Source organism: Penicillium alfredii, assembly GCF_028826965.1.
Source record: "Penicillium alfredii strain IBT 34128 chromosome Unknown utg000011l_segment0_segment0, whole genome shotgun sequence".
Classification (NCBI taxonomy): Eukaryota; Fungi; Ascomycota; class Eurotiomycetes; order Eurotiales; family Aspergillaceae; genus Penicillium; species Penicillium alfredii.
The window spans coordinates 1,715,537-1,736,316 of NW_026622708.1; the positions used below are offsets into that span (position 1 = coordinate 1,715,537).

Sequence of the window (20,780 nt, forward strand, 5' to 3'; positions counted from 1 at the left end):
AGGAAAGAAAGAAAGCACCAGAGGTCTTTTGCATATCCTCCGATTCCCTTTCCCCCTTCTCCCAACTCGCCCTCCATCGGGAAGCCATTCGTTGGCTAATATTCCATCCCCAGTGGAGCATTGCGAACCCGTTTCCACAGACGCAAGCAAAGTACCAAAACACTGCGATCCGTTCGACAACACCGATTCAGGAAAAGAGGCAAACAAAATAAAAAGATTCATTTCAAGACTAGTTCCATTTTATTTTGCTCGTTGGACGACATACCCTCTCCTTACATAGCCTTGGCGGCCTGAGGGGGGTTCAGCTTCTTGCCATCCTTGTTGTAGCGGATGCGGGGAGGGGGGGCACGGTTGCGGCGACCTTCGCGGGAACGGACGCTGTAGATGAAAGTCAGTATACGAGTGATTCAATTTAATTAACAAGTTCGGGCGGGCTTTTAACGTACCGGACGATCTTGCCGTGGATGGCGCACGAGACGCAGTACTGGAGCTTCAGGTACATCTTGGGGACGGCGTATTCGGCGAAGACGGAGGCATCCGAGATATCACCTGTAGATTGAAAAAGTATCGATTAGTTTGCTGCTTTTGAATACCCATTTTTTGCCGGGCTTCCATCGATTCATCAATTCCACCCGAATCTATTATGCTGGGTGTGGAGGGATGGCACGTACGGATGGCAGCGGACTCGACCATGTTGCGGATGGTGAATCTCTTGATTGCCTTGTCCTTGGGGGTGCAGCGGGCGCAGTTGGAGCAGCGCACCGGCTTGACGTGGCCGCGGCCATTCTTGTTGCGACCGCTAAAGAAAAAAGATTAGTGACCGCATTTTCAAGGTTGTCGTCACGATTTCAGTTCCCATTCGAATCGTCCGGCAATGCACGCAGGTCGTTGTCCATCTTTCGGCAATTTCAAAATGTAATGTGCTGGTGTGTGGTCGCTCCGTCGGCGTCATTGCGGAGATCATATCGAATGGGACAACTGTTTCGCGGACTTTGGGAAAAGAAGGTCTGGTCTTACTTGTTCGCCCGCTTCTTGACCATTTTGACGGATTGCTCTGTGGATGGTCAGGTCGATCTGCGTGGAAAAGGAGAAAAAAGGAGGGGGGCGTACGGTTGACTTGTCGGGGGTGGGTTGTCGAAGCTCGCTCACACAGAGACTCTTTCGGGATGGTTGTGTTGTGGGTAACCCTAACCCTTAAGCGAGACTGGGTCACGAGAAATTTGATGCCTTGACACCTGGGCCTTGAGGCTCCCACAATGACATAATTTTTCTGGTATCACGTGGAGGGTCACGAGCAGGATTGACCCAAAGGGGGTTAGCGCCCGGATCGTACCGTGCCAGCGTTGTTTACGGGAGAGAAAACACCCCTGTCCCGATCGTCTATTGACTGGCCCTTTCTTTTTCTTTTGGCTGGAAACCTCCCTTGCTTTTTTCTTCCATACCAGTCTCACCTTGGGCTCATCCTTGTCTTGTTTGCTTTGCTCTGCCTCCCCCTTCCTCTCCATTTTTGTTGTGACCTTCCCCTTCGGGCAGTATTATGTCGGCCACTGGTACTTTTAGGGGAACGCCCAATAAAACCATCGGGAGAGGAAGGCTGCCCGATTTTGACAACGCTTCCTCGAGTAGCTCCCACATCCCCCGACCCCGACCAGAATCCGCCGCCGCTCACTCTTCTGCTGCCCACACCCCGTCCAGCGACGTCGGAGGTGGCACCATGAGCGCCGCAAGTAGTCGACAAAGACAAAACCAGTCGAAGCGTGATGAGGTATGTGAATCGTGATCCACAGTATTGTTCCTTTCATTCTTTTCTTTCAACTTGGTCTCCGTGGTTTCGGCTAACTGAGCGGCTTTGTAGGCTATCCGCCGCAAACTGGAGGCCGACCTCAACAAAAAGAGGCATCACCCGACAAAAGCACGGAACTCCCGAAAAGCCCCTCCGGGCACAGTGCTCGCCCTCAAGCCTAGCCAGGCTCTTCAGATCAAGCCCGCCCTCAGCATCGCCGAAGCCTCCCAGTTGATGGCCGCCAAAAGAGAGGACTGCGTGCTGGTTACCGATGACAATGACCGGATTGCTGGTATCTTTACGGCAAAGGATCTGGCGTTCCGTGTGATCGGAATGGGCCTGAAGGCGCGAGAGGTCTCTGTCGCCGAGATCATGACCAAGAACCCACTGTGCGCGAGAACGGACACAAGTGCTACGGACGCCCTCGATCTGATGGTTCGGAAAGGATTCCGGCATCTGCCGGTCATGGACGAAAACCAGGATATCTCTGGTGTGCTCGATATCACCAAGTGCTTCTATGATGCGATGGAGAAGTTAGAGCGCGCCTACAGCTCGTCTCGCAAGCTGTATGATGCTCTCGAGGGTGTCCAGACGGAGCTTGGCTCAAGCCAACCCCAACAGGTTATTCAGTACGTGGAGGCCCTGCGACAAAAGATGTCGGGACCGACCCTCGAGACCGTTCTGGATGGAATGCCACCGGTGACTGTTTCCGTCCGAACTTCTGTCAAGGACGCTGCTGCGATCATGAAGGAGCACCACACCACTGCCCTGCTTGTGCAAGATCAGGGCTCCATCACGGGTATCTTTACCAGCAAGGATATTGTCCTTCGTGTCATCGCTCCTGGCCTCGACCCTGCTACTTGCAGCGTTGTCCGTGTCATGACTCCCCACCCCGACTTTGCTCCATCAGACATGAGCATTCAAGCTGCGCTTCGCAAGATGCACGGTGAGTGGCTTTACAAACCTGTATTTTGTTGTAAGTTGACTGATTCTTTCCCAGATGGTCATTACCTCAACCTGCCCGTCATGAACGAGTCTGGTGAAATCGTCGGCATGGTAGATGTGCTGAAACTCACCTATGCCACCCTCGAACAGGTGAGTGTGCTTCAGAGCACCATTAACGAAACAATCGCTCATTAGTCTCAGATCAACACCATGCAAACCCACGATGACGAGGGCCCCGCATGGAACAAGTTTTGGTTGTCGATGGACCATGAGTCAGACTCGATGGTTTCTGGCAGCCAGCAGCCGCATACCCCCCACCGCTCAGCAGTCATGAGCCCCGACCTCACCCGCTCAGGCTACGATAATAGTGTTCTTCCGAACGAATCTGCATCACACCACGGCGATGGGCATTCTGAGGTCGTTTCTCAGCACCATGAGGAGCACCACAACGAGCAAGCGCCCTTCCCCTTCAAGTTCAAGGCTCCGAGTGGCCGAGTGCATCGCGTGAATGTACTTGCCTCTGCAGGTGTTACCGATCTCGTCTCACAGGTCACGGCCAAGCTCGGGAACGAGCTTGAGGCGGTGGGCGGCGAGTCTGTTGTCGAGGAAGGCCGCCTCAGTAACACTGGCTACGCTCTCAGCTACATGGACAACGAAGGAGACACCGTCTCCATCACCACCGATCAGGACTTGACAGATGCCATCAATCTGGCCCGCCGCACCCGCCGAGACAAGGTCGATCTCTTTGTTCACGACCCTGCCCAGCCTCCCATTCCTGCCACTGTCGAACCCCAGCCAGCAAAGCCTGTGACCCCTCCCACAGAACACAGTGCCGATGACCATCCTGAGGAGGAAGCTCTCTTGAACAAGCCCCACCCCCAGAATGCTTTCCCGTCGCACTCTCCGGAGGAGCAGTTGATCTCGGGTGTTCCTAACGACCTCCTTCTCCCCGGTGCTATTGTGACATTGGCCGCCGTCATTGCAGGCGTGTTCATTCTCAGCCGTCCCAGTGGTCGGTAAATCTGCCTGTCACATCTTTTTCTTTGATCCTTTTTTCTTCTTAAATGGATTGACCTCCCCATACTGTTGAAAGCGTGTTATAAACACAAGTCAGTCTCGTGTCGCATACCCCATTCTAATATTGATATTCTGAGTCGCACACAGATACCGCTGTTCATTTTGTGATCAGTTGCGGTCCTCGTTAGCCTTCAATGCAAATATTGAAACTGTTTAGCCCAGTATCCACCCATCTCTAGATCCTCATGCGGCGTATTCCTTGTGGCCTGGCTGCCTAAAAATTACCTTTTTGGGACTAGTTCCCGAAGGATTCCTGGTATCGTGGGCTTCTTTTTTTTTCCTTTTTTTTTTTTAAACAACTCGTAATATTTGATAGTTGTTATTCTTTGTGACACCCTCGCTGCACCAAGCATACTTCTAAATCTCTGCTCTACGCTCGCTTCCCTTGTGGCCTCGGGGATGTGCTGGAGTTGAGCATATCCATCTCGCGCCGACTGAGAAATCCATCGTTTTCCCCTTCCTCCCCGCCCCACCAAAAACAAAACTCCTCCCCTTCCCTTTCCCCTCCACCCCACCATCCTTCCAGTCGGGTTCACGGGTTTTACGGTCGAGGGTTGCTTGGATTTGCCTGTGCGAATTTGGGAACAGACACGCCCACCATGTCCATGCTTCCTCCCGAGGTCCACAATGCGCTGTCCCAGCTGCTGCGCGCTCTGGGCACGCCCGACAACGCTGTCAGATCCCAGGCGGAAGACCAGCTGAACAATGACTGGGTTCAGAACCGACCAGATATCTTGCTGATGGGATTGGCAGAGCAGCTTGGGGGTGCGGAAGACACAATAGTAAGTCCTCCTTCCCTCCCTCTCTCCTCTTCGGAGGGAGATCTTGAACAGGTGGAGGGGTGCCAAAAAAATTTCCCCGGGACTTCAGCAAGACAAATCCCTCAAAGGTGCCTGGTGACACAACGCTGATCTGAAAAAATCACGGACAGACGCGTGCTTTTGCTGCTGTTCTTTTCCGAAGAATTGCAACCAAAACCCGCAAAGACCCCGCTACCGGCGAGGCCAAAGAAGTTTTCTCGAGTTTGTCCAACGAACAGCGTGTGGCGATCCGCGAGAAGCTGGTGAGCTGCTTGACCAGTGAGAGCGTTACCGATGTGCGCAAGAAGATCGGAGATGCAGTCGCCGAGGTGGCTCGGCAATACACAGACAACGGTATGCGACTTGGACAACATCATGATGGACGTGGGATTTGAGTTGATTCTGACGGTTTATGCTTGGGGCTATTTTAGGCGGCCAATGGCCAGAGCTTCTCGGGGTCCTCTTCACGGCCAGCCAGTCTCCGGAGTCTGGTCTGCGGGAGACCGCATTCCGGATCTTTACGAGCACCCCGGGTATCATCGAGAGGCAGCACGAGGACACCGTGTTGGAAGTTTTCACCAAGGGCTTCAAGGATGACAACATTTCCGTACGTCAAAATGCGTCTGTGAATCTGGCGCACAAAAGCATCATGCTGACTACCCTAGGTGCGAATTGCTGCCATGGAAGCCTTCTCTGCCCTGTTCCGCTCGATCTCCAAGAAATCCCAGCCCAAGTTTACGCCTCTCATGCCGGACCTTCTCAACATCTTGCCCCCAATCAAGGAATCCTCTGAAAGTGACGAGCTCTCGTCGGCATTCCTCGCCCTGATCGAGCTCGCTGAGATTAGCCCGAAGATGTTCAAGGGCCTGTTCAGCAACCTGGTCAAATTCAGCATCAGCGTCGTTGCCGACAAAGAGCTCAGCGACCAGGTTCGCCAGAATGCCCTGGAGCTGATGGCCACCTTCGCCGACTATGCACCCAACATGTGCAAGAAGGAGGCCGAATTTGCGCAGGAAATGGTCACGCAGTGTCTGAGCCTGATGACCGATGTCGGGGCAGATGATGACGACGCCGAGGACTGGAATGCATCTGAGGATGTAAGTAGAGAACTCTTGTTCTTTGGACTTTTTTGTCGCTGACAACCACAGCTCGAACCCGAAGAGAGCGACCTCAACCACATTGCCGGCGAACAGTGCATGGACCGTCTGGCCAACAAACTGGGTGGCCAGGCTATTCTCCAGCCCGCCTTTGCTTGGATCCCCCGCATGATGTCGTCCACTGCCTGGCGCGATCGCCATGCCGCTCTGATGGCCATTTCCGCCATCTCGGAAGGATGTCGGGATCTGATGGTGGGTGAGCTGGACCAAGTTTTGGCGCTGGTTGTTCCCGCTCTCCGCGATCCCCACCCGCGAGTCCGATACGCAGCCTGCAACGCACTGGGTCAGATGAGCACCGACTTTGCCGGCACGATGCAAGAAAAGTACCACGCCGTGGTTCTGAACAACATTATCCCTGTACTCGGTTCGGCGGAACCACGTGTGCAGTCCCATGCGGCTGCTGCTCTGGTGAACTTCTGCGAGGAAGCCGAACGTAGCGTCTTGGAGCCCTACCTTGGAAACCTTCTGAGTCATCTTCTGGAGCTCCTGCGTAGCCCTAAGCGCTACCTGCAAGAGCAAGCACTGTCCACCATTGCCACAATTGCCGATTCCGCCGAGACTGCGTTTGGCCAGTACTACACGACCCTGATGCCGCTGCTGCTCAATGTTCTGAAGGAGGAGCAGGGCAAAGAGTACCGCCTTCTGCGTGCCAAGGCCATGGAATGCGCGACGTTGATTGCGTTGGCCGTCGGCAAGGAGAAGATGGGCCAGGATGCTTTGAACCTTGTGCAGCTTTTGGGCAACATCCAACAGAACATCACCGATGCCGACGACCCGCAGTCGCAGTACCTTCTGCACTGCTGGGGCCGGATGTGCCGTGTTCTGGGCCGTGACTTCGTTCCGTATCTGCCTGGTGTCATGCCACCCCTGCTGACGGTGGCGGCCGCCAAGGCGGACATTCAGCTGCTGGATGACGAGGATCAAATTGAGCAGGTTGAGCAGGATGACGGCTGGGAGCTGGTTCCGCTCAAGGGCAAGATCATTGGCATCAAGACCAGCGCTCTGGAGGACAAGAACACCGCCATCGAGCTCATCACTATCTACGCCCAGATTCTGGAGGAGGCCTTCGAGCCCTACGTCCTGGAAACCATGGAGAAAATCGCAGTCCCCGGTCTTGCGTTCTTTTTCCACGACCCCGTCCGGGTGTCGGCTGCCAAACTGATCCCGCAACTGCTGAACTCGTACAAAAAGGCGCACGGTGGCCAGTCGCCGGGCTTTGGGGAGATGTGGAACAAGGTGGCGGAGAAGATCATCGAGGTCCTGAGCGCGGAGCCCACCGTGGACACGCTGGCCGAGATGTACCAGTGCTTCTACGAGTCCGTGGAAGTGGTTGGCCGAAACTGCCTGAGCCCGCAGCACATGCAGGCATTCATCGACTCTGCCAAGTCCACGCTAGAGGACTACCAGATGCGCGTGAAGCAACGGTTGGAAGAAAAGGCCGAGCTGGACGAAGGCGAGGAGGAGAACCTGGAATACGAGTACGCAGTGGAGGACGACCAAAACTTGTTGAGCGACATGAACAAGGCTTTCCACACGATCTTCAAGAACCAGGGTACTACGTTCCTGCCGGCCTGGCGGCAACTGATCCAGTTCTACGATGCCTTTATCAGCAGCGATGACCCCACACAACGGCAATGGGCGCTCTGCATCATGGACGACGTGCTGGAATTTTGCGGGGAGGAGTCGTGGGCGTTCAAGGACCACATTATGCAGCCTCTGGCTTCTGGTCTCACCGACGTGAACGCCGCCAACCGCCAGGCCGCCGCTTACGGTGTTGGTGTGGCCGCCCAAAAGGGTGGTGCCGCCTGGAGCGACTTTGTCGCGGCCAGCATCCCCAGCCTGTTCCAGGTGACACAGCATGCGCAGTCCCGCACCGAGGAGCATGTCTTTGCGACGGAGAACGCTTCGGCCAGCATCGCCAAGATCCTGCACTACAACGCCTCCAAGGTGCAGAATGCCCAGGATATCGTGGGTAACTGGATTGAGACGCTGCCCATCACTTTTGATGAGGAGGCTGCTCCGTACGCATATTCGTTTGTGGCACAGTTGATTGACCAGTATGTCATTTACTCTTTGGTTCACATTATATCAACCCCAAACTAACATTCCCTAGACAAAACCCCGCCGTCTTCACCAAGGCTGACCGCGTGTTCGGCTTCATCGTGCAGGCCCTCGAGGCCGGCACGCTGCAGGGCCAAACTGCAGCCCGCGTGGCCGAGTCGGCCAAGCGCCTGGTGACTTCGACGGGAGTCAACGCGGATCAAATCTTGGCGGGAGTCAGCCCAGCCAGCCAGGAAACCGTGCGCAAGTTCTTCCAGTAATAGCTCGGGATCTTGTTTTTGTTTTTTTGTTGTTCTATATCAGCGGCACATTCTTCTCTGTTTCCCCTCTCTTCGTTCCACCATTCCCCTTGACCATATGGATGTGATGCTAGTAACGCCTTCCGGAACGATTCGTTAATTCTATTGTGTCTCGCATGAATGTCACGAGCTAGAAAATTACTGTAGTTCCTGAAACTATCTTTCTGTTAGGCTTTTCTTAAAAGAAAAAAAATAATAACAAAGTGTATATATTTCACAGCGAGCCCACTCGACGAATCTCATTCGCCACAACCTCCTGCAACCCCATCGTGCCCGGCTCCCCAATTACCCCGTTATCCCGTTGCGCATACAGCGTGCCACCCTCCGTCCAGATCCGGCGTAGTGTCAACACCGTCGCCGCGGGGTTCCCGGCTTCCCATGCCGCGGCCTCCAGCTCCCGGAGCCATGCAAGTGGCGTGCGCGATACGGACTCCCACGGCTGTCCGCCGGTCTGGCGCTCAAACTCGGCGTGGATCTCTGCGGGGCTGGTGGTGAATGAGTTGACGCAGAGAGCGCGGTTGCGCGTCTCGGGGGAGTCGGTAAGTAATGTACAGAGAACGAGAGTTCCGACGCTGGAGGAATTAGCAAGACATCAACAAGAAGGACCAGAAGAAAAAAAACCCACTCCTTCATTGTCGTCAAACTAATCTTCTCCGTTCCCGCATCCCCCAGCAACACAGCCCGCTGCCTCTTGACATCCCACCCCCCGGCCTCCTCCACACCCGGTGTCTGATGCAGGTACATTTCAGCGAATGGACCCGTCACGACGTACGTGTATTCGAGATCCTGGCGCGCAATCTCAGTCTCTAATACCGCGCGTACGCGCAGCTTCTGTTGGTGTGGTTTCTCGTGCGCCGACTGTGGTCCATACGCGATATCAGTGCCGTACTCTGAGGGGAGGAACCATTTCACTGAGGATGAGGCGGCTGCGAGGCGGATGAGGGGGATTTGTTGGGCTAGGGCGTTGCGGCCGAGGGCGGAGATGACGGTGTTGATTCCTGTGGTTTTGTGGTTAGCTGGAATTTGGTGAAAGTGTGAAAGACAGATACAAGATGGAAAGTAAGTTGTAGGTTGGATTGGGAGTTGGGATAGAAGTATACCTTCATACGCCTTTTCCACAGCCTTTCCATCCTCAATCTCCCCGACAATGATCTCGATGCCCTTTTCTTTGAGCGGGTCGAGGTCCGATGCCTTGGTCTCGGCTGTGCGAGGTGATGTGTAGACGACAATGCGGCCGAATTGGTCGCGCGCAGACAAGATGGCTGACAAGATGAACGAGCCGATCTGACCGGTGGCGCCGAAAAGAAGGAGATTTTGAGGGGCCATGCTTGCTGTCTATGTCGAGAATATATACAAGGAATGAATTATTTGTAGAGACAAGATGCTGACATGAAGAATTGGAGAAGTGAGGAGAAAATGGCCCCGCATTGCTTATATAGCACCATCTCCACTAGTTAGTTAAACGGGCATGGACTCAGCCCCATGGTGGCACTCGACCTTGCGTGAGAAAATAAGGCAACTTAGCTTCCTCTGCGGCATCCAGATTTCAACCGAAAAACTTGCCCTCAAACATAATTCACGTGACCATGTATAGATCAGTGCCTAGCTGCCTTGGTGCCTCTCTCTTATCCGAACTAGGAATGGTCCAGGCGATGTATGCAGAGCCGCCCTTGTCCCCTCATCATGCACTCCGGCTGCCCTCCTCACTTCTGAACATCACCATTTTTTACCAACCATGACTCCCTGAGGAAACAAAACACATCCTTTCGCTATCACCGCAGTGGAACCAGCCACAGGCAAAACAGAGAGCTCTCTACCCCCCAGACCAGAGCCGCCAGTCCACATTTTGGTCCAAACCTTGACCCATTTGGTTTCCGGAGAGGACGGTTTCGATCGAACTTTTTTTATATTGAACCTGATATGCCAGCATCGCTGGGATTGCAATTTCGAGGCCCCGAAATTCCGCTGGACCTCATATAACGGCCAATTCGGGCTCAACAATCGACGCTGCTTCTTTCTAGTCGATCATGGTGAACCAAGAATAGCGAAGATGATGATAATGTGCCTGTTCTATCGTACGAGTGGATGGGAGAGACTCTGTAAGCCCTCTCGACCCATCTATGGATCTAACACTATTTTGTTTATATAGAAAACTATCACCGCGATTAGCCAACCATCCTGAGATCCAGGCGGAGCTCAAGAAAGATGTTCCTAAGATATTCTGCGGCTGAAGATGGAGTATATGAAAGAGCATCTGGAGGACGTGGAGTGGCTCAATTCAAATGTTAGGCCGAGGTTCTGGCAGACATTCGTGGCTGATTTCAATGCTAGCAAGTCCCTTGGTGCTCCAGATCTTGAAGAATAGCAGTTCTTTTTATTTTTATTTTTATTTTGTTTTTGGAGCTTTGATTACTTGTAATAAGTTCATGCCAAGTATCATTCCCTTTCTGCGTATTCCTAACCCATTTGTCTTTATTAAAAATATACTAATAAATGAAATATTTGTGTAGAGGTAAGACGTTTGTCTATGTACCGGATAACTCCTGACACTTCTCAGCTTCTCCGTTCCATTTTATTAGTTTTTAAACTGCATTTTAATTGGATAAATTCGAAGATTAATTGTTAGAGTGAGATTGATCCTTCCAACGTTGGTCTGATGCAAAGTCAGTAGTTCCACAATCCAACAACTCAACCAACAATTCCTGGGGCCAATTTCGTATGCTGATAAAGCATACAAAAGGAGCCTAGCAAAATAGTAAGCTATATAAGCGCTACTCTGCTCTTTCATATTCTTCGATCCATCAACATGTCTCTTCCCAATACTGAAGAGGGGTACCTCCCCTATTTGCTTCTCCTTGTAAGCCCAACTCCTTTTATCTTCTAATCCAAATCATAAGCACTAACCACGCCTTCTTTTCTTGAATAGACCGGCAGTGCGGGAATCACCCACAGCATAGTCACCTATCTCAAGCCAGCTACATCTCTGACCCAATTCTCGGGTCCAGCAGCCCCGCCCCGTGATGCTCTCACTGCGCACCTATACGGCTTCAAGAACATCTATACATGCCTCATCCGGCTGTACACCGCTTACCACGTCTCTAATCCACAACTCTATGACTTGGCAATGTGGACCTGGGTGGGAGTCTTTGTGCTTTACATCAGCGAGCTACTTGTTTTCCGAACGGCGCGTATGAAGGAGGCGACATATCCGTTGGTGCTATCTACGTTGGCGTTGACCTGGATGGTTAGCCAGAGGTCGTGGTATCAAGGTTGAGTAGGCACCGAAGTGATGGGAAAAAAAAAGACTAGGGTTTAGTAAAATGTTGATCATGACTCGATTACTGGCGATATCCTCAAAAATTACTAAAAAGATATCTCAAACCACCTTCTCTAAGATCTCCAGTACCTGCGACTTTTCTTTCAACGGGATCGGGTTGGAACGGCACCATCGATCGTGTAGGCTGTTGGCTGCCAACATATCCAACTGGTCCCGGCTGACCCCGACGTCCGTTAGAGACCGCGGCATCCCCAATTCGCGGATTACGGCATCCAACACATCGCCCAGATCTGCGGCGGTGACATCAAGGGCACGTGAGTACAGGACCCCGGCCACTATAGGGTCTTGAATGAGGAATTCTCGAACACGTTCTTGCAGCTCACGGTTGGCGTTGTGTGCGGCATTGAACTTGCATACGGCTGGCAGGAGAACGCAACTGGTCTCGCCATGGCCGACACCTAGGGGGCCGAGCTACATAGCAGATTGTCAGAATGCGCCATTGAAAAGAAGAAAAAAAGTGAAAAATGTCAACGGAAGTACATGCCTGATGTCCAATACCATGGCTTGCTCCCAGCTGCACTGACCCGCTAGTACAAGCCGCCATGGCATCCACCGACCCCAACTGGCACTGCAGGTGCGCGTCAAGGTCGCTGCGGTCTTTTTTACACTTCAATAGACCGGGCACTAGTAATCCGAGTGCATGCTGGGCCAACTTGTCCGACTCGGGTGTTGTACCCACGACCGCGCAGAGCGTCTCAACGCAGTGGTCAATGGCTCTCACGCCACTGCTAATCCACAACGAGTCCGGAGTCGACGACACCAGTTCCGGATCCAGGATCACGAGAGCTGGCCCGCGCAGAGGTGCCTGGAAGCTGTACTTGCGGCGCGAGTGGTCCTCAGTACCGCCCGCAAAGTTGGAGTACTCGCCAGCAGACAGCGAAGTCGGCACCGAGATAACCGGCACGGATGGCGGCTGAATGTCAGCTCGCTTTTTAGGTCCTTCGGCAAGGGTTTCCAGATCGTCAGCGGTACTGATTCCGTTTGCCAAAGCCTGCGGAAAGGAGTTACGTCAGACAGGAAGACAGCAAGAATTTGAGAAGATCGGTGAGAAACAGACCAATGCCACGATCTTTGCTCCGTCAGTCAAACTCCCCGCTCCGAGGGTCAGCAGCAGATCCGCCTGCACGTTCCGTGCATCTTTAATCACTTCTAGTAGCTCGGACCACAGGCTGTGTGGCTGGAGCCCGACCCGGCACCCAACAACATGGTTCGGGCCCAGTGCAGCTGTCAGTCGTTGGAGCGCGTCGGTGTTGCGGGCCAGCGATGCTGAAGACAAGATGTAGATGCGCGACGCGCCAAAGGTCTGAACTACATGCCGAGCGGCGGCATCGGAGAATGGAATGCCCCAAGAGAGGAGCGGCTGTCGATCTTAGTGAAATGAACAATTGCCACTTCATGGAACCCAACTTACCTTTTCACGGCCTTCGAAAGCTGGACGGAGGGTTTCTGGCATTGTCAAAGTGTGCAACGTTTGAAGTTGGATTCGCAGCATTCCAGCTTCCAGCTTAAATGGTGCCCCACGTCATTCGGCGATGTGGAGAAGTGTAGATGTGGGGCGCTGCTCCTGGTGGGGCTGCGATGAGACCAGGCCGAGAAATTAGTCAAACAAAAGATAAATTACATATTCAAGATGAATGATTTGCTGTAATCAGCTATATTTCTCAAAATCTCTTGGTTGTTCTCCTTATGACGCTGTTTGTCGACACAGAGCACTCTTTGCAACCCTAAAAAAACTTTGTTTTGGTTATTTGTAGCTAATATGGTAAACTACAGTCGATTTCTATAGATTTGTCGTGGGGAATAACTATTTAATTTTATACCAGGCACTATAATCAATAAGTGATTGGCGATGATAAGCGCGGCTATTGAATCTCCTGTTGTGGTTAGTATGCGAATGTGTCTCCACCCTCGACTGGATCCATCTGCACGGGTCGTTCAATATTTATACTGTCTGCCAGGTCCTTAGGTCACAATTCTGTCGCTTGTTTGACTTCCTCCCCACTCTCTTTCTCTTCTCGCAACCTCCTCCACAAACACAAAGCAGCGTCACCATGTTGTCCAATATCGACGAGAAAGAAAACCTGGCTCGCATGAAACGAGGCGAGCTGTACTACGCCTTCTCACCAGAACTGGTGGTTTCCCGGAAAAGATGTGCTAATGTCGTTGGTCGACTAAATACCGCTGGGGAGTTGACCCGGCGAGAGATAGCCGAATACTGGAGGGGGTGCGTCAATGTATATCAACCCCAGAATTTTGAAGTAGTACAGTTGAATTGACAACTACCCCAGGATCACAAATGATGAGCGCCCTCTACCTCCCCCAGGAGCGACAGACGAGGAGGAAGATGCGATTCTCCACGAGTATCCATGGATCGAACGCCCTATCAACATCGACTATGGAACCAATATCAAAGTTGGAAGCAATGTCTTCATCAACTTCAACTGCACCTTTCTCGACACTTGTACCGTGACAATTGGATCCAGAACTCTTGTCGGCCCCAACGTGTCTTTCTTTAGTGGCACCCACCCCCTGGATCCGGATCTGCGAAATGGGACGAATGGACCCGAGCTTGGTCGTCCGATCACTATTGGTGAGGATTGCTGGATTGCGGGCAATGTGATTATTCTACCGGGTGTAACTATCGGAGATGGGTGTACCATCGGTGCTGGGAGTGTGGTGACAAAGGTATGTATTAAAAGAATATGACTCTTGGGAGTATAAAGCTCGCTTGCTTACATGCTTCTTTTCTTTAGGATATTCCGCCGTGTCATGTTGTGGCTGGCAATCCTGCCAAAATCTTGCGCAAGATTGAGCGTAGCGGCCAATCGAAACGTGAAGCTTGACCGGATCACTCTCGTCAAACATGAAAAAAAAAAGATTAAAGGTGCATCCAAGTATGGCATGGCTATCGATTCAAATATCAAATCAACGGTGTTGCCCAAGAACGGATTGGGAAATTTCTACCATGGGAATTTCTGGTTCCCGGACTTCTTAAAGTATGTTTTATAGATCAAATTTCAATCAAATATTCGGGTCATATGCATCCGTGGTAGCCCTATAGGCCCGTGGACTGTCCGGGGCACGTGATGCACGATGCCACCTTTTACCAACTCCACTCCCACTTATACCCTACTCTTTCCAAACTGAATATGCGAGGAAATATCACAGAAGACGCGCCTCGTCCCATCAGGCAAAAACCAATCCGATCTCGAACTGGCTGCCAAACATGCCGGCACCGAAAGAAGAAATGCGACGAAAAACACCCGATTTGTGGGGGTTGCCAACGAAACAAAATCGACTGCCAATGGAACTCTGATAACGCACTTCTTAAACCGAGACGTCAACGTCGGTCGTGTTTTCCTTCAAAGTCTCTTCCAAGGGAAGCCCAGGGAATGCTGGGTGTCTTCGCCGTTCCAAGGACGGACATTATCACTAGGTTGCTCAATCACTTCCTTCATTCCAGCCCGAAGTGGTTGTCTACTAGGACAGGCTCACACAGAACGGAATTCCTTGGGTGGTTGTTGCCTGCCATGGCTGAGAGTCCTTTGGTTCGAAGCTGCATTCTCACGATATCATCAACCGATCTGGTCAAATATGACCGCAGTGACCTGGAATTACAGCATGTTGCCGTTGAGTACTACGGACAAGCTGTATCTGGACTGCGAGAAGCCATTCAAGAAGAAAGTAATAGTACTATTGTCTTCAATATGCCCCTTTCCGGTGCGGAAAACAATCCTGTATACTTGATTGACACAATCACAATCATCTAACACGTTTCACTAGACTACAATCCACTCGCAGTACTACTGCTATGTCTCCACGAGGTATGTTGCAAGACTCCATCTATCTATGTATAGATGTTTCAGAATTGAAACCAACTACAGACCCAAAACTTCACGGCCAGCGAGCGAATACTGCCTCATCTCAACGCTGCCATCTGTCTACTACAAAACCGGCTCTACTGCCAAGGGCTCAACTCAACATTGCGGGGGTTTCTTTTTGAACTGTTCTGTTACTTCTTTGCTCTTGCAACCTACTCACTCGGCTCCAGACTGGCTCTCTATCAAGCTTGCCGCATTTTCAACTCTCCTTCAATCACCCAGTATCTCCAGAATGGCCATGTCATGGGCACCTCGCAACATCTATTTTTGACCATCTTCCGCATATCCATTCTGGTGGAGGATATGACCCTTGGAAGCGAGGATGTCGCGGCAAAGGCCAGGTCGGAGCTAATGGCATTGGAGGAGCAGCTGGATGCCACCCTGACACAATCTTACCATATTAACGAGGACATGGATATCGGATGTCTGAATGACGCAGTCACTTCTGAAATGTACCGGCTAGCATGTCTCATATATCTCAAGAAAGTCCTGTGTCCCCCGACGCCGGATGAAGATCCCACCATTCAGAGCCTCGTGAATGCATTTGTCTATCAGCTGGGTCATCTACCCTCTGGCTCGCCATCAGACACCATCCTGAGCTGGCCTCTGGTAGTGACAGGTCTTTGTGCAACTATGAGCACCCACCAGCGGATCATCATCGCGAAGCTTAATCAGATATTTGAAGTGTGGCAGTCTGACATCTTCTCGCGTGGCGCTGAGTTTCTACGCGAGAAGTGGCAAAGGGATCGAGATGCGAGAGCGATAATATCCTCCGAGTCGCATCAGGCGAGTGGGATGATTTGGACTCAACTGCCTGTTATTTTAGCCTAGTTTCCCTCGGTGGATCCATTGTCCTGCTCTTGGGTTAGCTCTTTTATCACATTGAGATCCCTTGTTCCTGGTAACTACAACGGGTGCCAAAAGTGCCCACATGAGATTATCTTATATCCTTTAGGGCCTCATCGCGGCCAATTTTTCTTCCTGTGCATTATGCCCTGGGATTATTTGTTCGCTGGAGTAGGAAAACTTGCGAGAACTAAGCCATGTGATTGCATCCAAACCAAATTCCGTAAATTTGCGATCTTATACATAAGTAACAGCTTCCTAGGAGCCACTGGCAATAGATAGTAGGCTTTAGGAACAGGCAAATTACCAGGTTGGGTTTTTTTGGTTAAATTCCCCATATTTAGTAGCTCTGGGAGACTTGCTTCTGTTTCAGATCAGAATTCTGAAACGGACTTCGGAGCTTGATCCAGAAATGGATTGTTCTGTAGATTTGATTGAGTATTTCCCAGCTGGAGTCTGCCCCATAAAGCCAACCAGCCCATTGGTCTCACCAGACTTTCTCAAAGGCCTTTTCAGTTATATTGCTCTACACTTAGCCAGAATAGTTGGGATATAGGACTATAGTTTTTGGGAAAGCTGTCAGCCTGTCAATACTTATAGAGCCTGCAACTACCACCTATAAGCTTTAATTTTAGCGTTACTGATTCTCATCTTTTTAAATCATCTTGCAGGCTATAGTGCAGCTTTCTTACTATGTTTTCTTTTTGTTAAATTACCTGCTTATCTTAAACTCTTGCAGGAGAATGAGTTAACAGAGGATAAAAAGAAGGAAAGCTCTTGTAACTTGTAACTCTGATGTGAAACCCTTGCTCTCTTCTTTTGCCTTTTGTGAAAGCTAACTATCTATGAATCTGATTTAGTGCAGCAAGATAATGAGCTACGTCGCCAGGTCCTGTTAGCCAGGGGATATAGTTCTGTATCCGGAATGCAGTTTTCTAGACAAGGTAAATCAGGACTGTAGTGCAAGCGAGAACGGAGTTGATGTTCTATGCTAGGTAGGTAGCTCGGATCGGGTAAACAGTCCTTTATTACTTGATATGTTCCTATGATTTTCAATACAGTATGTAGTACCTTTGTTCGTTTCTTGAATATAGCGGGAAGACGAGCCTGATGGATAGGGTCCCTGGACCAGGAAGATTATACAGTACGACGGTGTATCCCTAAAAGAAAAACTAGCGTCTCTCACATAATCAACACGTATCCCAATATGTGACAGTGCACTTTATCTTAGCTTCGGGAATAAGAATCGCCCAGCATGTAGACTAAAGCTACTATACAGGGAGAATTGAAATCAGGTTCACCACTTGCACACTGATATTCTTTCTCCAACCCTCTTTCGAGATATAGTATCCCTATTATGGTTACTCTATCCCTGACCCCCATTCTTGGCAGTTCGTTATATTTGTAAATAACAGTTTAAAAGTCGCTCTTGTATTCAGTTTTTATACACGAGTGATGCACATGTGGTATATGGTGCAGCTACAGGGCTAGACGTTTTCAATATCAGATAGTACTAATTAAATTAAACATTTGAAGACACCTGGGGATCTGGTCTATGGTGGTTATCCTCATATCAACATTGAATTTTCTAGATGATTTTCCGATTGCTTTCTAGGCTGTTCCTACAGTCCCTGGCGAATTTTTGTGACTTGCTCATACCGAAGTTCCGAGTTGACCCATCTTTTTCAAAAGCATTTTCTTCGACTTAGGCATGGAAGCAAGGCGTTGTTCATGCCTCAAAGCTTCTAAGGGCTTCTCAATTTTATCTTTCCATCGATAAAAAGATTCCTCAAAGCCGTAATCCGGATTGCGACAGTTCTCCTTGGCCTCTTGCAACCACCCTTCATATGCCGGCGTCGCCGGTAGCAATTCACCTTCCTTGATCCAGTCAACCTCGTGCGTCACGCGGATAGCATCACACAGAGGTTGAATGTGGTGGTCGTTCAACTTATTTTCAATCCTCGTTACCTCGTATCGGCTCTTCATGTCCCAGATTCTGGATGGATGGACTTCGGCGAGGGACAGGACAAAATAAGCGAGATTGAGAACGATATACGCGAGTCCAACGGCGATTTGAATCTTCCAGGTGCAGTTACTGAAGAAGATAATCGAGGCCATCAGACACACCGTGCTGATTAAGAGAAGAGATTTGTGTTTCACACCCTGGTAGACGTAGTCGCAGAATGGGGTAGAGAAGTATAGCTCCTGTGCGACCGCTTCAGTACAAGTGACGCAGACGATTGCTCCATCCAGCGTGCGGATGATCACGTCGCCAGGCTCTTGTGACCCGCTGAACTTCATTCTTGGATACCATCCGGCTGATAGGCAGGCCGTGCTGGTTGATATGCACATAGTGCCCAGGCCAAGGAGAGCAACAGCGTCGTGCTCTATGCCTGCATAGACGAACAGTGCGATCGTTATCAGGACCGAGACCAGTGTTACACAATCCAGCGGGTTGAAATTGCACAGAGGGACCTTGGCCGAGATTGCCAACTCTGGATTTCTTGCTTCTCTTCCCTTGACATACTGAAGCGACTCGACTGCAGCTACAGTAGGGTCTTTCTTGTGGGCTATCCTATATGCCTGGAACTGATAGGGCTTCAGGGAGTCGATGCCATGCATCGCATTGCCGAAAAAGCAGAGGCCGTCCTTTTTCCTTCCGGAATAGATGCCAAAAACGGTCGCTTCTTCAAGGGAAGGTAGTCGGGTCGGTCGGTTGATGTTGAGCATCGTCTCGGGGGCAGGCATGAGCCGAGGAATGCTCCCAACGAACGATGCGGTGATAACATACGCATATTTTTCGATTGACGCTCCTCCAATGACCGCCAGTAAACCGACGATGTCGAAGCCCCAAGTGGGCTCAGCCTTGTCCACTTGACGCGGGAACCAGACCATCTTGGTCTGTTCGTGATTGTGAAAAAGGGGGTATCTGAGGGTCGGGATATCGGGGCGTATGGTCAATAAGTATCTGTGCAGGGGCCAAACCGACCGTCTGTACTCGCTCGGTCGAATGCTACATGTTCTCCGAGACCAAATGGTCAACGCGAATAAAAACTCCGGGAAGAACCCACAATTTACGGCAGCTTCTGCACTGGCACAATTGGAGCAAGATTTGCATCGAGCCGACCCCGTGATAAGTGGGTTAGTATGTTGATCGGAATACCCCAAAGGCAATGGTGACAGCTCAGCCACCTGAGCGACCAGGGACACGGTAACCAACCATCGAGTCACTGTGAAGATGGTCGGCGGGAATCTTGATGTGTTGTAGCTGAACTGTGGATACCAATAGGGTGGGTCCAACCAGACTGCTAGTCCCGATGGGATATCCAGTACTCGATTATCTCAAGTGCTGCATGAACTTGAGATGTTGTGACACGGAGCGGAGTACACCGAGTGCTCGTCAAATGACCATATTTCCTACTAACCAACATACATAAATGGGTTGCTGTTGATAAATATTGGCTCCAGTTGATCATGAAAAGACTAACATCGTACGGAGTCCGTGCCTCCAGCATTTCAGCCTAGATTGTCGACCTTTTGAACTTCCCGTGTTGTAGGATCCACACTGAGCAGACGAGTCCCAGCCTTCAACCGCGCTAGTGTGGTGGGAGACTGGAATAATAAGAGTGCTTTTCGAAAACCATTAATCCGACAGAAAATATAACGTGTCAATTTACGCTAGAGTTTACTCACATAGCTCATTATAGCTCATTATCATGTTCGAGATAAGTTGACCTGAACACTCACTATGAAAGGGGACAACATTGAAATGACCTGATTCGTCCACCCGGCCGACTGTTGGAGAGTTGACTCGGTAGCTTAGTGGATGGATAATGTCAATGCTTCGGCAACTTCGCCGGGAACTGTGTCGGCCTTCGATACGAGACACATCATCCTGGATAATATTGGTTGCATGATATTTGAAACCTATATCACGTTGTTGAGTGACTTTTCAATTATATCTACTAGTGAGACTGGGGCTTTCTTCACGATGCATCGACTAGTGCAACAGACTGCACGCACTTGGTGTAAGTTCCATAAGCACGTAGACCAGTGGGGGAAGAGATTTATCAGTATTTTGTACCAGGATCTTCCCAACGGCCAGTACGCAAATTGGGAGGTGCATCGGTTGTTACTTTCTCACGTTCTATCAGCAATGTCTCAATAACCAAAATTCATAACATCTCTAGTACAATAGGCCACACTCCTGTATAGAGGTGCGTGGTATGCGTTGGAAAGCAGTAATATTCCAGATGTGAAAGGAATGGAATTACTAGTAGTTATGATATTGTTTTCCAATGCAGATCAGCCACCTGAAACTACTTTAATCCAGATGCAGATTTGCGTGTTACGGAGTAGGGTTTGAGAAAGAATCTTCGTGTACAAAAAACAACATTTACCACCATCGGTCTCTATGGAGAGATACAAGCGCGGGGTTACAGAGTTACCCCACCCTTTTCACAGGTTCAAGTGGAGACAATGACAGGCCTTCCCAGGTGAGGCTCAACGCTCACCGTTCAGGCAGCTTGGAACAATCACAGTGGATCAAACCATGTATCTAGGGCATAGTAGTTGTATGCTGCATATGGCCACC

The 20,780-nt window shown here is 50.7% G+C and overlaps 9 protein-coding genes across 9 annotated transcripts; 5 read left to right on the forward strand and 4 right to left on the reverse strand.

Annotated features, from left to right (window-relative positions):
* Window positions 1-272: 272 nt before the first annotated feature.
* On the reverse strand, window positions 273-1,040 carry NUU61_009065 (40S ribosomal protein eS26; the record flags this gene model as incomplete). The annotated part of the gene is made up of 4 exons (XM_056659590.1): window positions 273-378; window positions 447-549; window positions 672-799; window positions 1,018-1,040. The coding sequence occupies 4 exons, from the start codon at window positions 1,038-1,040 to the stop codon at window positions 273-275; spliced, it is 360 nt and encodes a 119-aa protein (XP_056507883.1).
* Window positions 1,041-1,537: 497 nt separating this feature from the next.
* On the forward strand, window positions 1,538-3,748 carry NUU61_009066 (CBS and PB1 domain protein; the record flags this gene model as incomplete). Its single annotated transcript, XM_056659591.1, has 4 exons — window positions 1,538-1,765; window positions 1,856-2,729; window positions 2,784-2,878; window positions 2,924-3,748. 4 exons carry the CDS (start codon window positions 1,538-1,540, stop codon window positions 3,746-3,748), a joined length of 2,022 nt encoding a protein of 673 aa, XP_056507884.1.
* A 656-nt stretch (window positions 3,749-4,404) lies between these two features.
* NUU61_009067 (nuclear import receptor PSE1) lies at window positions 4,405-8,083 on the forward strand (the record flags this gene model as incomplete). The annotated part of the gene is made up of 6 exons (XM_056659592.1): window positions 4,405-4,587; window positions 4,737-4,959; window positions 5,037-5,212; window positions 5,271-5,702; window positions 5,754-7,819; window positions 7,876-8,083. The coding sequence occupies 6 exons, from the start codon at window positions 4,405-4,407 to the stop codon at window positions 8,081-8,083; spliced, it is 3,288 nt and encodes a 1,095-aa protein (XP_056507885.1).
* Window positions 8,084-8,336: 253 nt separating this feature from the next.
* Window positions 8,337-9,448, reverse strand: NUU61_009068 (uncharacterized protein; the record flags this gene model as incomplete). Its single annotated transcript, XM_056659593.1, has 3 exons — window positions 8,337-8,694; window positions 8,748-9,120; window positions 9,223-9,448. 3 exons carry the CDS (start codon window positions 9,446-9,448, stop codon window positions 8,337-8,339), a joined length of 957 nt encoding a protein of 318 aa, XP_056507886.1.
* A 1,480-nt stretch (window positions 9,449-10,928) lies between these two features.
* Window positions 10,929-11,396, forward strand: NUU61_009069 (Erg28 family protein; the record flags this gene model as incomplete). Its single annotated transcript, XM_056659594.1, has 2 exons — window positions 10,929-10,979; window positions 11,049-11,396. 2 exons carry the CDS (start codon window positions 10,929-10,931, stop codon window positions 11,394-11,396), a joined length of 399 nt encoding a protein of 132 aa, XP_056507887.1.
* A 102-nt stretch (window positions 11,397-11,498) lies between these two features.
* On the reverse strand, window positions 11,499-12,912 carry NUU61_009070 (iron-containing alcohol dehydrogenase; the record flags this gene model as incomplete). The annotated part of the gene is made up of 4 exons (XM_056659595.1): window positions 11,499-11,870; window positions 11,932-12,450; window positions 12,517-12,819; window positions 12,871-12,912. 4 exons carry the CDS (start codon window positions 12,910-12,912, stop codon window positions 11,499-11,501), a joined length of 1,236 nt encoding a protein of 411 aa, XP_056507888.1.
* Window positions 12,913-13,510: 598 nt separating this feature from the next.
* Window positions 13,511-14,302, forward strand: NUU61_009071 (sugar O-acetyltransferase; the record flags this gene model as incomplete). Its single annotated transcript, XM_056659596.1, has 3 exons — window positions 13,511-13,683; window positions 13,748-14,144; window positions 14,213-14,302. The coding sequence occupies 3 exons, from the start codon at window positions 13,511-13,513 to the stop codon at window positions 14,300-14,302; spliced, it is 660 nt and encodes a 219-aa protein (XP_056507889.1).
* Window positions 14,303-14,989: 687 nt separating this feature from the next.
* On the forward strand, window positions 14,990-16,171 carry NUU61_009072 (Zn(II)2Cys6 transcription factor; the record flags this gene model as incomplete). Its single annotated transcript, XM_056659597.1, has 3 exons — window positions 14,990-15,179; window positions 15,243-15,283; window positions 15,344-16,171. The coding sequence occupies 3 exons, from the start codon at window positions 14,990-14,992 to the stop codon at window positions 16,169-16,171; spliced, it is 1,059 nt and encodes a 352-aa protein (XP_056507890.1).
* Window positions 16,172-17,839: 1,668 nt separating this feature from the next.
* NUU61_009073 (uncharacterized protein) lies at window positions 17,840-19,081 on the reverse strand (the record flags this gene model as incomplete). Its single annotated transcript, XM_056659598.1, has 1 exon — window positions 17,840-19,081. One exon carries the CDS (start codon window positions 19,079-19,081, stop codon window positions 17,840-17,842), a length of 1,242 nt encoding a protein of 413 aa, XP_056507891.1.
* Between the last annotated feature and the right edge of the window lie 1,699 nt (window positions 19,082-20,780).